Genomic DNA, 13,018 nt, shown 5'->3' with positions numbered 1-13,018 from the left:
CAGGAGTCCTGTGGGTGAGCGACAGACTTTCTTCCTGTGACCAGTTTTTACTTGAGAGCTGGGGGTAGGATTGAAACTGATGGTAAAAACGGAGAGCGAAGAAACGGAGAGGGGTGGGAGGAAAGAGCTGATCCATTAACAAAAAAAGACTGGGGAATCGATGGGATGGAATCATCCCGGTGCCTTTGAAGATGTCAGTCGATGGTATTTTCCAATCCCAACGGCTGGCAGGATCGTCCAGGCCAGCTTCTGGCTGGCGCACCGCATCCGTCACCATGGGACATGCCAGGCCGGAGATTCTCCGCCAACGTACCTTCTGTTTCAGTCAGATTGGTTGAAGGTGCCCTTGCCAATTTCCCCCCAAAAATCGTTGTCCCTATCTTTAAAGGTGAGTTAGAGCTTGCTACAAAACAGGACATTGAAGGGGCAGGGGTAGAGGTGGGGGGGGGGGGGGGGGGGGGGGGGGGGGGGGGGGGGGTGGCGAGCAGGGGGTCCTTCCCGGACCAGGATGGTCAGAGGGAGACACTGCAGAGAGGGGCTCAAATACTGCCAGAGTTTGAGAGCAATTTGGACCCAGTTGGCTTCACTGCCTCAATGTTCAAACTTGGATGTTGATTGGGCGCTCAGTAAAACGATCCAGGGACGGTTATCAAACAAAACTCGAGTCACGGCCACAGGAGGAGATATTTGACCAGAGGACCAAAAGCGTGGTCAAAGAGGCAGGTTTGACAGAGAGCCCGAAATGAGGAAGGGTACAGATCTTTATGGAGAGAATTCAGGTTTTAGGGGCTCGAGCAGATCAAGGCACAGCCACCCATGGTGGAGTGATTAAAATGGGGAACCTTTTCCACAGAGAGTTTACAAGGTGGCCTCCAGATTTTCCACAGCTTTGCAATGTTTTTGTGTGGTCCGCATGTCGGCTAACTGACAAGTCAGAGAGAGGAGAAGAGGACCAGGCCTCTGTGGCTTTGCGGTGAGCTTGAAAGTAAGCACGGAGAGAGGAACTACAGGAGCTATATTCAAATGATACAGACATGAATCCCACCCATTGATTATTGCAGGCTCCATTCTGGTACCATGCCATTTCCAAAGCAACTGTAGTGAGAATTCAGTGTGGCAAGGGGCTCAATGTCAGGTGAAAGTTCATTGACAGGGCAAAGGGCAAAACTTTACAGGTTGTCAGCCTGTGTAACAAATTGACGACGTAAAGAGGTTCAATTGACCGTATTTCAAATCACGGGCCGGTGCTTCTCGGCAACGGGAGGCGGCGCACCGTTTGCTGGTGGCTGAATTCTCTGCTCCCACCGCTATCCATTGAAGGCGCCCCACATGCTGGGGAAACCCACGGGCGTGTGCGGACTGCCAGCGGGAACAGAGAATGCCGGGGCCAGGGAATGGCCGGAGGATTCCTGCCCCGTCTTCCTGGCTCGCCGTTTTTCAAACGTGTGAATTGTTAATCCTTAGCGAGTCTTAACCAATCACCTCGGGGGCTTGAGGACTAAAGCTGAAGTTCTGGATATCCACCCCACAGATCCTGACCCAGGAGGACTGGAATGTTGTGCTTTACAATGGAATGGCCTCCACTTCACCCTGTGCCGCTTTGTACTTTGTGGCCCTGATGACCTTTGGTAATTACGTGCTCTTTAACCTCTTGGTCGCCATCTTGGTCGAGGGCTTCCAGGCAGAGGTAAGTTGCCAGAATCCTTTCCTCGCTTAGCATTGTGTGGTCGCTCGAGAAAGCTGAGGGGCTGGGTGGGCTCACATTACGTACTCTCACCGTCGGACGTCCAGGGGCTGTGGAACATGTGAATTAGGAGCAGGAGTCAGCAATTCAGCCCTTAGAGCTTGCTCCACCATTTAATTAGATCATGGCCGATCTCTTCCTGGTCCCAAATCCACCTCCCTGCCTGCTCCCCGTATCCCTTTAAACCATTAAAAAAAATCAGAAATATATCTATCTCCTTCCCGAAACCATTTAATGAGCCAGATTCCACCGCACTCTGGGGCAGCGAGTTCCACAATTCACCACCCTTTGCGAGAAGTAGTTCCTCCTCATCTCAGTTTTAAACCTACCACCTCTCAATCCATATCATTGACCTCTCGTTCGATATTGCACTACAAGGTTTAGCACAGGGCTAAATCGCTGGCTTTGAAAGCAGACCAAGGCAGTCCAGCAGCACGGTTCGTTTTCCGTACCAGCCTCCCCGAACAGGTGCCGGAATGTGGCGACTAGGGGCTTTTCACAGTAACTTCATTGAAGCCTACTCGTGACAATAAGCGATTTTCATTTCATTTTTTATTTTCAAGGGGGAACATTTGGTCTACGTTTACTTTATCAATCCCTTTTAGTATTTTATACATCTCGATCAGATCCCCTCTCATCCTTCTAAACTCCAGCGAGTATAAACCCAAACTGTTTAATCTCTACTCATACGCCAACCCTTTCATCCCCGGAATCAATCTGGTGAACCTCCTCTGGACTGCCTCCAATGCCTTCCTCAAATAAGGAGACCGAAACTGGACACAATACTCCAGATGTGGCCTCACCAACATCCTATACAATTGCAACAACGCTCCCTACTTTTACAATAGTATCGTAACCAATGCATCGGCTATCTCTGCCACCTCCCTTAATAACCTAGGGTGCAAGCCATCAGGTCCCAGAGAACTGTCTGCCTTTAATCCCATCCGTTTATTCAATACCATTTCTCAAGTGATGGTTATTGCACCAAGTTCCTCCGCACGAACTGCAGTTTTTGGAATATTTTTATTATCCTCTACCGTGAAGACAGAGGCAAAATGTTGGTTCAGTGCCTCGGCCATCTCTGTGTTCCCCATTATTACCTCACCAGTAACGTCCTCTAAAGGGCAACATTTGCTTTAGCTGTTCTCTTCCTCTTTATATATTGATAGAAGCTTTTAGTATCAGTGTTTGTGTTTTCTGCTAGTTTATTTCATAATTAATCTTGGCTCTTTTGATTTTATCTTTAGTAGCCTTTTGCTGAACATTAAAGTTCCCCAGTTTACCACTAGCATTTACAGTATGGTCTGCTCTGTTTTTTGCCTTTATGTCCTCTTTGACTTCCTTGTTTAGCCATGGAACGTTTTTCTCCCTTTTACAATTCCTCTTCCTCTCAGGAATATACTTTAATTGAGAAGTGTTTAATATCTCCCTGAACACCTGCCGTTGTTCCTCATCCGTTCTACCCTCAATTATATGCGTCCAGTCCACTTAGGCCAACTCGTTCCTCAGGCCTGTATAATAACCTCTGCCCAACACTGAAACTCTAGTATGGCACTTTGTCATCTCTCACTCAACCTGAATTTGAATATATAGCATGCTGTGATCACTCCTTTCAAGAGGATTCTTAACGACAAGACTATTTATCAACCCTTCTTCGTTACATAATGTAAAATCTAAAATAGCCTGCTCCCTGGTTGACTCCATAACATATTGATCTAAGAAACAATGAGGACACAAATCTGCACCCCCCCCCCCCAATCACCTGTAACCATCTTTCAGGGAGTGAAAAATTGCTCAAGTGAGATTCTAAATGGGCAAAATAGAATTATAAAAGAAAGATTTTCGTTTCTATAGCACAATTCCCAATCTGGGGACATCACAAAGCACTTTACAACAAAAAAAAAAGTACTTTGTGAAGTATACTTACTGTTGTAATGGAAGTCAATTTGCCCACAGTAAGCTCCCACAAACAGCAATGAGATTACTTGTTCTTAGTGATGGTAAACATTGGCCAGGACTCCAATCTGATCCAACGGTTGTACTTAGGGGTATACACTTTTCCCCTTGGAGTTGAGTCACATTGTGGGGTCACTGGAGGTGGAGCTTTGCACCGTGTCAAAGCACTTGGGATTCCTTGACATATTGTGTCGTCGATATTTTTAACCCCCCCCCCCCCCCCCCCCCCGCCGAGAAGATGAGGATGAGTTTGTTCCCATCCTTACCTTGAATCAGGGTTTAATTTCCTTCCATCGTTGCCAGGGAGACGCCAACAAGTCCGACTCAGAGGAGGAACGAACTTCGACAAACTTCGAAGACTGTGAAAAGATCAAAGAAATGCATTATTTGTCAGGTAACAGAACGAAACAGAGCAAGTGTTTTCCCAAACTGTCTTTTTGATGAGGAGAGAGGAGTTGCAGAGCGGTCCTTTGTTTCAGTGCGGTCTTCACGTTTTTCCCCTTTGGGGGGGATAGCAGAAGGATTCATGGCTGAGTGAATCACAGCACTCCCTGCCCGCCAACAAGCCCCAACGTGGGAATTGAACCTGAAGCTGCCTGCCCAGAAATAGGGACGGTGCCACGGTGTCACAGGGCTTCCTGTGGGGTGTCAGTAACCAGGGGACACAGATTAAAGCAATTGGCAAAAGAACCAGAGACGAGATGAGGCAGCATATTTTTATGCAGTGATTTGGAATGTGCTGTCCATACGGACAGTTTCAGCAGTAGCTTAGATCTGAAAGGAAAAATTGACAGGATTAGAACATAGAACAGTACAGCACAGAACAGGCCCTTCGGCCCTCGATGTTGTGCCGAGCCATGATCACCCTACTCAAACCCACGTATCCACCCTATACCCGTAACCCACCAACCCCCCCCCTTAACCTTACTTTTTAGGACACTACGGGCAATTTAGCATGGCCAATCCACCTAACCCGCACATATTTGGACTGTGGGAGGAAACCGGAGCACCCGGAGGAAACCCACGCACACACGGGGAGGACGTGCAGACTCCGCACAGACAGTGACCCAGCCGGGAATCGAACCTGGGACCCTGGAGCTGTGAAGCATTTATGCTAACCACCATGCTACCGTGCTACCATTATGGGGGAAAGAACAAAAAGGTGGAAATAATTGGACTGCTCTTTCAACGAGCCAGCACAGACAATGGGCCAAATGGCCTCCTCGATTGTAAGATTGTCTGATAGCTCAGTACAGACCAGACATTGAGCCTTTCTAATTTAAACTGTGACTTTAACCGACTGGGCCATGCCAGGGATAACACTGGTCGGTCTCTCTCTCCACCAATGGTGCGGTAGATTCTTGAGCCGTGCCTAACCATCGTCTCTCGTTTTTCTTTTTAATTAATTCAGAGAAAGCCGTTTCAATCGTCATGACTCCCAACGGTCATTTGGACATGTCTCCTCAGAACCAGCACAGAGGATCGAGGGGCTCGTTCCAGCCTGAGAATCTCTACAACTCTGCCGAGTCCCGGAAAAGCAGCGTGACCTCGCTGACCCGCCTCAACTTTGACCAGAAGTCGCTGGTAAGGGCCTAATGTTGGCAGCTGTGTAACTGCCCGCGCCAGGACCCATTGGCGGGGCCGGTCCTTTAAGAGTGAGCACAAAAGTGGTCTCGCTGGTCGCCACTAGGGTTGCAAGCTGGCTGGCCAACTCGGGAGATACCCCGGGAGGCTTCACCTGGCCTATCAGCTGACTCCAACTACCCCACCCCCACCTTCTCACCATTGGTTGCCTCTGTCATATCCACCATGCGGCACCCCGCCTTCCCATCCAATCAAAAACGCAAAATACACTTATTATAATAATAATAATCTTTATTATTGTCACAAGTAGGCTGACATTAACACTGCAATGAAGTTACTGTGAAAAGCCCCTAGTCGCCACATTTCGGCGCCTGTTCGGGTACACAGAGGGAGAATTCAGAATGTCCAATTCACCTAACAAGCCCGTCTTTCGGGACTTGTGGGAGGAAACCGGAGCACCCGGAGGAAACCCACACAGACATGGGGAGAAGGTGCAGACTCCGCGCAGACAGCGACCCAAGCCGGGAATCGAACCCAGGTCCCTGGCGCTGTGAAGCAGCAGTGCTAACCACAGGAAGGGGGATAGAGAGTTAAAACCGCAGCGGTGGCGAATAAGCCCCCATCACGGGTTCTGAAAACCTCGCAGACTCCAGTCCAGATACGGACACTGCACTATTATTACTATTATGATTATCAGAGGCTAGTGTAGAGTTGGGATCCGCATTTTGCAAGTCACCAGACACAACTGGGAACAGTTACACCGTGAAGGGGGGGGGGGGGGGGGGGATGCGGAAAGAGGGAAGGGAAGTTCAATGGAGGGCGAGGTCGCACTCACTCTGCCGCAGCAGATACAGATGAAGTCAGCATTGGGGAGTATACAGGAGAACAGTGCAAGACGTCCTCCCTAACAGCACTGTGGGTGTACCTATACCACATAGGACGGCAGCGGTTCAAGAAGGCAGCTTCCCAAGGGCAATTAGGGATGGGCAATAAATGCTGGCCTAGCCAGCGGCACCCACATCCCCCATGAATGATTTTATTTTTAATCCTGAGTCCAAAATCGCATCCAACCTCTTGCATGTCTATGGCACTGTCTTCATCAACATTGTCGGTTACTTCACCAAGTACCCCATTATTCAACAATTACTCAATACATCCAGCACAACTGTCAGGCACATTCTAAGTGTTATTTTCAGTTTATTTGGTGTGTCTAAAGAGATAATTACGGATCACGGTCCACAATTTATTGGTAAGCCATTTCAGGACGCGTGAGAAGTGGACTATTGATCACACTACTTCTCATCATTATCAGGTCTAGCTCAATGAATGATTTGCACAGTGAAATTCCTAATTTTTTAAAAACCAGACACTCGCTGCATTAGTTGACCTGCTGTCGCTTTCAAGGGACACCTAGGAGTCTGGCTGAAAGCTGGCAAAGGGAGATTCCCCTCTCTGCAACCTCAGTTTTGTCTCCCTGTCGTGCCGTGGACACGGAGGGTCTGCAACACCTGCCCCTATTACTGTTGGACCACTTGCGTGAACAACTGACCAAATCCCTCCGCCCTCCCTGTGAGGATGCAGCAGGACCCCCAGCCAAATTCAGGAGCCCCCCCCCCCCCTCCCCGACCCAAAAAGCAACCCTGACAGCACTCCAGAGTACTTCCAGAGCCTATGCAAAGCTTTTCGCACTTACCTTTCCTGCAAATTGAATGACTGTCCCTTTAAGTAACGTGAGTACTTGGGCCCTGTCACAGTTGAATTCTTCCCCTTTTAATGAGTGACAAATTCCTCCTTCAGCTCGGCGCGGTCCAAAATAGGGTGTCGGCGTCACATCAGCTGGTGGTGACGGTATGGTAGCGCCACGTGACATGCTTTTGGCACACTGCTGGCTGCCCCACCTGGGCACCCTTCCCAGCTTTGGGACACCGAGGGCCGTGAAGGAAACGGCTGGAGGTGCCGGACACCCCACTGGGAGGGTTTCCAAATTCTGTAGCACCGTTCCCCCCCCCCCCACCCCTTAGTGCCGTTACAAACCGAATCTCAGACCCACGGTCCGTTTGACGGCCCAGCAATGTTTCTCCCGCTCGTTGCTTCCAGTGGCCTCCTGGGGATGAATCGTCAATTCCCGGAGACCCCAGGAAAATCCTGGAAATTTGGCAATTCTCTAAATTGGTGCCTCGAGCAACATCCCGCCCACCTGACGAAGAACCTGATGGTACTGCCCAGTTAAGTTGGCAGAGTCATCGTGGCATTGAGAGGGTTAAGTCCTGTGAATGTGCTCGGAAACTCTCCATTGTCTCAATGCTGGTGGGAGGAGCTAAACTGGACAATATTTAGGACTGATTCATTAGATTCACAGTTTAATTAGTCCTGATCTGCATTCTGCCTGACTTTTATGTCTGTGCGAAAGGCTGTTTTGTAAACCAAATTGAATAAATCATGACATGAGTGAAATACAAAACCCTTCCAGCCCATACAGGTCAAAATATCAAAATATCACAGAGCTCTAGCTACTTTTAAAGTGAGCGTTTGGTTCAATTGGGGTTCTAGTTAATGTAAGCGGAGATTGAAATTGTGATTAACAATCCATCATTGAGAGTACTAAACAGTGAAAGTACTGACTGCTGAGAGTACTTAGAGTAATTGCAAGGAGTGCTTGCTATTGACGTACATGTAGTGTTAACCTCACACCTTCTCCACCCGCCCTGTCCCCTGCCCCCCTCGCTTAACCCTGTTTCCTACATTTAGATTATTAATAATCATAATAAATACTTATTGTCACAGGTAGGCTTCAATGAAGTTACTGATTAAAGCCCCTAGTCACCACATTCCGCCGCCGCCTGTTCGGGGAGGCCGGTACGGGAATTGAGCCCGCGTTGCTGCCTTGTTTTGCATTACAAGTCAGCTGTTTAGCCCACTGTGCGACCCCGCCGCCACCATTTTTGTCGCTGGGCAGACTTTTTAAAAGTCCCCCTACTCATCGCTTTCCCCGCCCACCCGTAAAGTCCAGCCCAAGGGCCTCGTCTCCAAACGCTGGTATCTCTGACAGTTCAGCAGTCCCTCAGTACAGCAGGTGGTGTCAACATCTTCATCCCAGCCCATCAGGTTTATCGCCCCCCCCCCCCCCCCCCCCATTCTGACCACTACCACGACCGAGGGAACATAGAACATTATAGCACAGTACAGGCCCTTTGGCCCTCGATGTTGCACCGACCTGTGAAACCCCTCTAAAGCCCATCTACACTATTCCCTTATCGTCCATATGTCTATCCAATGACCATTAGAATGCCCTTAGTGTTGGCGAGTCCACTACTGTTGCAGGCAGGGCATTCCACGCCCTTACTACTCTCTGAGTAAAGAACCTACCTCTGACATCTGTCCTATATCTATCTCCCCTCAATTTAAAGCTATGTCCACTCGTGCTGGACATCACCATCCGAGGAAAAAGGCTCTCACTGTCCACCCTATCTAATCCTCTGATCATCTTGTATGCCTTAATTAAGTCACCTCTTAACCTTCTGCTCTCTAACGAAAACAGCCTCAAGTCCCTCAGCCTTCCCTCATAAGATCTCCCCTCCATACCAGGAAACATCCTGGTAAATCTCCTCTGCTCCCTTTCCAATGCTTCCACATCCTTCCTATAATGCGGCGACCAGAATTGCACGCAATACTCCAAATGCGGCCGCACCACGAGACCTTTGGTGAAACGGTTTGAGCGCCAGGTGATGACCACATTATTTCTAATTTTCAGTCGAGCCGCCGAAGTTCTCACTACATCCCATGGGGCGCCGGCGGCAGCTGGGGGAGTCGGAGAGCCAGCTGGAACAGCATGGGCCGGGCCTCCAGCCTGAAGCGGAGGCCCCACTCCGGGGGGGAGCACGAGTCCCTCCTCTCCGGCAGCAGGCGCAAGGTCTCCTCCTCCGACAACGACCCTGAGGACATTAGATCCGAGGCGGTCAGCAGCTCGGGTCTGCTGCACCGTCGGGCTCTCTCCCTGGACACCAAAGGATCCGGTGACTTGCCGGAGCTCCTCCAAGTGCCGGCCATACAGCCACCGGGGAGGAAGAACAGCCTAGCGACGGTTACCATGGACCACCGGGACTGCAACGGCAAGGGGCCGCACATTGTGAAAGAAATCTTCCCAAAGATGAACAACCGAAAGGAGAAAAGTGGTTACGACGAGGAACTTGACTATGTGAGTTGACCGGCCATTTCCTGCTTATTTTAAGATCTGATTCAAAATGAACCAAAATACTGCAGACGCTGAAAATCTGAAATAAAAATGGACACTGCAGGTAACGTGAACAGAACAACATGTGTGGAGAGGGAAACAGTGTTAATGTTTTGACCTGAATCTGCTATTAACACATTCTGCTTATCTTACATTTATGCAACTATCAGCACCTGCTTTAGTCCTTAACAATACCATTAACACACCCTTTTTCTTTTGCCAATGGTATCTCTGTCAAATCTTCCCGAGCCTTGACCCATCACTGACCTATTTTGCTCCAATCCCTCTTCAACAGTGTAAAAATCCGTCACGTTTCTCCCTCTCTTTAGTTCTGAGGAAGGGCCATGTGGACTCCAAAGGTTAACTCTGCTTCTCTCTCCACAGATGCTCAGAGGGTGGTCAGTCTCTGGAACTCTCTCCATCGGAAGGCGGTGGAAGCAGAGGCTTTGAATATTTTTAAGGCAGAGCTGGTTAGATTCTTGATTAACAAAGCGGGGGGGGGGTTGAAAGTAATGTGGGGTTGAAGTTACAATCATATCAGCCATGACCTTATTGAATGGTGGGGCAGAAGGAAGGAAAGGGGCCGAGTGGCCTCCTCCTGAATTCTAATTCGTATGTTCGTATCCTGCCAGGCCAACATTTTCTGTTTTCATTGGCGCTATTCCTGTAACCCCCTTCCTTCAAACAAAGAGAATTCAAAGGCCTGTTTCTTCCATCATTGTCAAGGCTGGGAGATGTCGGACCTGGAATGGGATCAGTTCCCTGATTCCTGATGAGCAGCATTGGCTTTGCTCATCTCCCAGGTCCGTGAACGCGTGGCTGACACGTGGAGTGAATAAATCCTGTTGCGATGACGTAATCGAGAAGAGCTGTAAGGATCTGGGCGCGCCCAGCGGGTCAGGCAGTATCTACGGGGGATCAAACTCTTTAGCAGAACTATTTAGGGGAAAAAGATTAATTGGGCAGAGTGCAAAGCAAGTGTTGAATTTGGCGTCAGGTTCTAAGGAACGTCGCTATTGGGAAAAAGTCCGGCAGCATCTGTGGGAGAGGGAAGCGAGTTGATCAACGTCCAAACTAAGGCTTCTGTGTTCTGAAGAAGAATCACGTTGGACTCGAGCCGTTAACTCTGGGCGGGATTTTCCCGCCAGCGGGGAAGGAATCCCCCACTCCCGCGGCAGGCTCCCTATCAAAATGCCATAGACATTGGAATAACCTGCCGATAGTCAATGATGAGCCATCTCCTCCAGCGGAATGGGGTTGGGAAGGGAAATCCCAACTTCTGCTCCTCTCGCCTACACAGATGCTGCCTGACCGGCTGAGGATTTCGTTGCACTTTTTCTGTGTTTATTTCGGAATTCCCAGCATCTGCAGTATTTTGCTTTCAGTTCCTGTTGAGAGCCACAGACCAGCGAACCGTTCCGGGAATTAGTAACTATGGAAACGGACGATAGTCCTCATCAGAGTACCACTAGGGACGGGGAACAGAATTGGGATTCCTATTGGGATGTTTGCCGGAATTCTCCGACCGTTGGGAGTAGAGAATCCCGCCGCCAGCGAACGGCGCCCCGCGGGAAAACCGGACAATCCGGCCCCGCCGCATTGCACCCATTCCTCACAGCCGCCGTTCACCTGGACCGGGAGTGGGAATGGCAGGGAACTACAGGAAGCTTTGTAAGGGGAAGAGCACAGAAAGAGAGAGGGGCACGACAGAGGTGAAGGGAGGTTAAGGAGAGTGTTAAGTGGAAAGAAAAAGCATTTAAGGTGTTGAAAGTCAGTGATGGCCCCCGAAGACTGGGATAAATGTAGAATCCAGCAAAGAAGGACCAAAAAGATAGTAAAGAGGGAGGAAATAAACTACAAGGGCAAACAAGCGAGGATTTTAAAAACTGCCAATAAGAGCTTCTTTTAATATATGGAATATATATTTAATATATGGAAGGGAAGAGAGAGGTCAAAGTGATCAGAGGCCCCTTAGAAAATGAATCTGGGGAGATAGCTATGGGAAACAAGGAAATGGCAGAGGACTTAAACAGATATTTTACATCAGTGTTTACAGTGGAAAATACTTCAAACATCCCATTAATATTAAAGAATACTGGGGAGTAATTAAATACCATCACCATCACTAGAGAAGCAGCATTAGACAAACTAATGGGGCTAAAGGCAGATAAGCCCCCTGGCCATCATGGTTTGCTTCCTAGGATCCAAAAAGAAGAAGCGACGGAGATAGTGGATGCATTGGTTGGAATTTTCCAAAAAAATCCTTGGATTCTGAAGAAGTACCGGAGGATTGGGAAACTGTCAATGTGCCACCCCTATTCAAAAAGGGAGGGAGGCGAAACGTGGGTAACTAGCGGCCGATTAGCCTGACATCTATCGTTGGAAAAATGTTGGAATCATGCTGTAATACCAGCATGTTTGCAAAATCATAATCGGATCAAGCAGAATCAGCATGCTTCATGAAAAGGGAATCATGTCTGACTAAATCGTTAGCATGTTCGAGGAAGTCTCAATCAGAGTGGATAGAGGGGAACCAGTAGATGTGATGTATTGGGTCTTCCAGAAGGCATTCGACAAAATACCCCACAAAAGTTATAAGATAAGAGCCCATGGTGCTGGAGGTAGTATATTGGCATGGGCAGGAACCAGCGAGTGGGGATAAAGGGTTCCTTCTCAGGTTGCTGACCGGTAATCAGTGGGGTTCCACAGGGATCAGTGCTGGGACCGCAACTGTTTACAATTTATATTAATGCCTTGGACGGAGAAAGCGAATGTAATGTAGCAAAGTTTGTAGACGATACGAAAGTGAGTGGAAAGGCAAGCTGAGAGAGGGATACAAATAGTTTGCAGAGAGGTGTTGATCGGTTACGTAATGGGGAAAAAGTTGGCAAATGGAGTATAATGTGGGAAAATGCGAAGTTGTTCATTTTGGAAGGGACAATTATTTAAATGGAGACAAACTTCAGAAAGCTGCAACAGAAAGGGACTTGGGGGCGGGGGGGGGGACTTGTACACGAAACACAGGAAGCTCGCAGGTAATCAGGAAGGCCAATGAAATGTTGGCCCTTATTTCAATGGGTTTGGAGTATAAGAGTCAGGAAGCCTTGCTCGTCCTGCGCAAGGTATTGGTGGGACCATATCTGGAGCACTGGGAGCAGTTTTGGTCCCGTTATTTGATGAAAGATATTATGTCATTGGAGGAGGTTCAGAGAAGGTTCACTAGGATGATCCCCGGGATGGAGGGATTGTCTTGTGAGCAAAGGTTAAACAGGTTGGGACTCATTGGGACTTAGAACGATGAGTGTTATCTCATTGAAACATGTCGGATTCTTAAGGGGCTGACAGGGGAAATGCTGAGAGGATGTTTCCCCTCGTGGGGGAGTCTCAGAACAGAGGGCAGAGTCTCACAATAAAGGGGAGCCCATTTAAGACGGAGATGAGGAGGAATTTCTTCTCTCAGATGGTTCTGACTCTTTAGAACTCCTTGTCACAGAGAGCTGTGG

At 48.8% G+C, this 13,018-nt stretch overlaps 1 protein-coding gene across 3 annotated transcripts in view; it reads left to right on the top strand.

The window, feature by feature from the left end:
• The window catches only part of cacna1ia (calcium voltage-gated channel subunit alpha1 Ia), a 421,890-nt gene that overhangs the window by 335,218 nt on the left and 73,654 nt on the right, over positions 1-13,018 (top strand). For all 3 annotated transcript variants that reach the window (XM_038783535.1, XM_038783536.1, XM_038783537.1), the window contains 4 exons: positions 1,532-1,687; positions 4,004-4,094; positions 5,112-5,284; positions 9,036-9,479. In XM_038783535.1, the coding sequence (XP_038639463.1) occupies positions 1,532-1,687; positions 4,004-4,094; positions 5,112-5,284; positions 9,036-9,479 (864 nt within the window). The remainder of the gene's footprint in view (positions 1-1,531; positions 1,688-4,003; positions 4,095-5,111; positions 5,285-9,035; positions 9,480-13,018) is intronic.

The sequence above is a fragment of the Scyliorhinus canicula genome, chromosome 23, assembly GCF_902713615.1.
Source record: "Scyliorhinus canicula chromosome 23, sScyCan1.1, whole genome shotgun sequence".
In the NCBI taxonomy this organism is placed as follows: Eukaryota; Metazoa; Chordata; class Chondrichthyes; order Carcharhiniformes; family Scyliorhinidae; genus Scyliorhinus; species Scyliorhinus canicula.
This window is presented reverse-complemented; position numbering and strand designations above follow the sequence as displayed.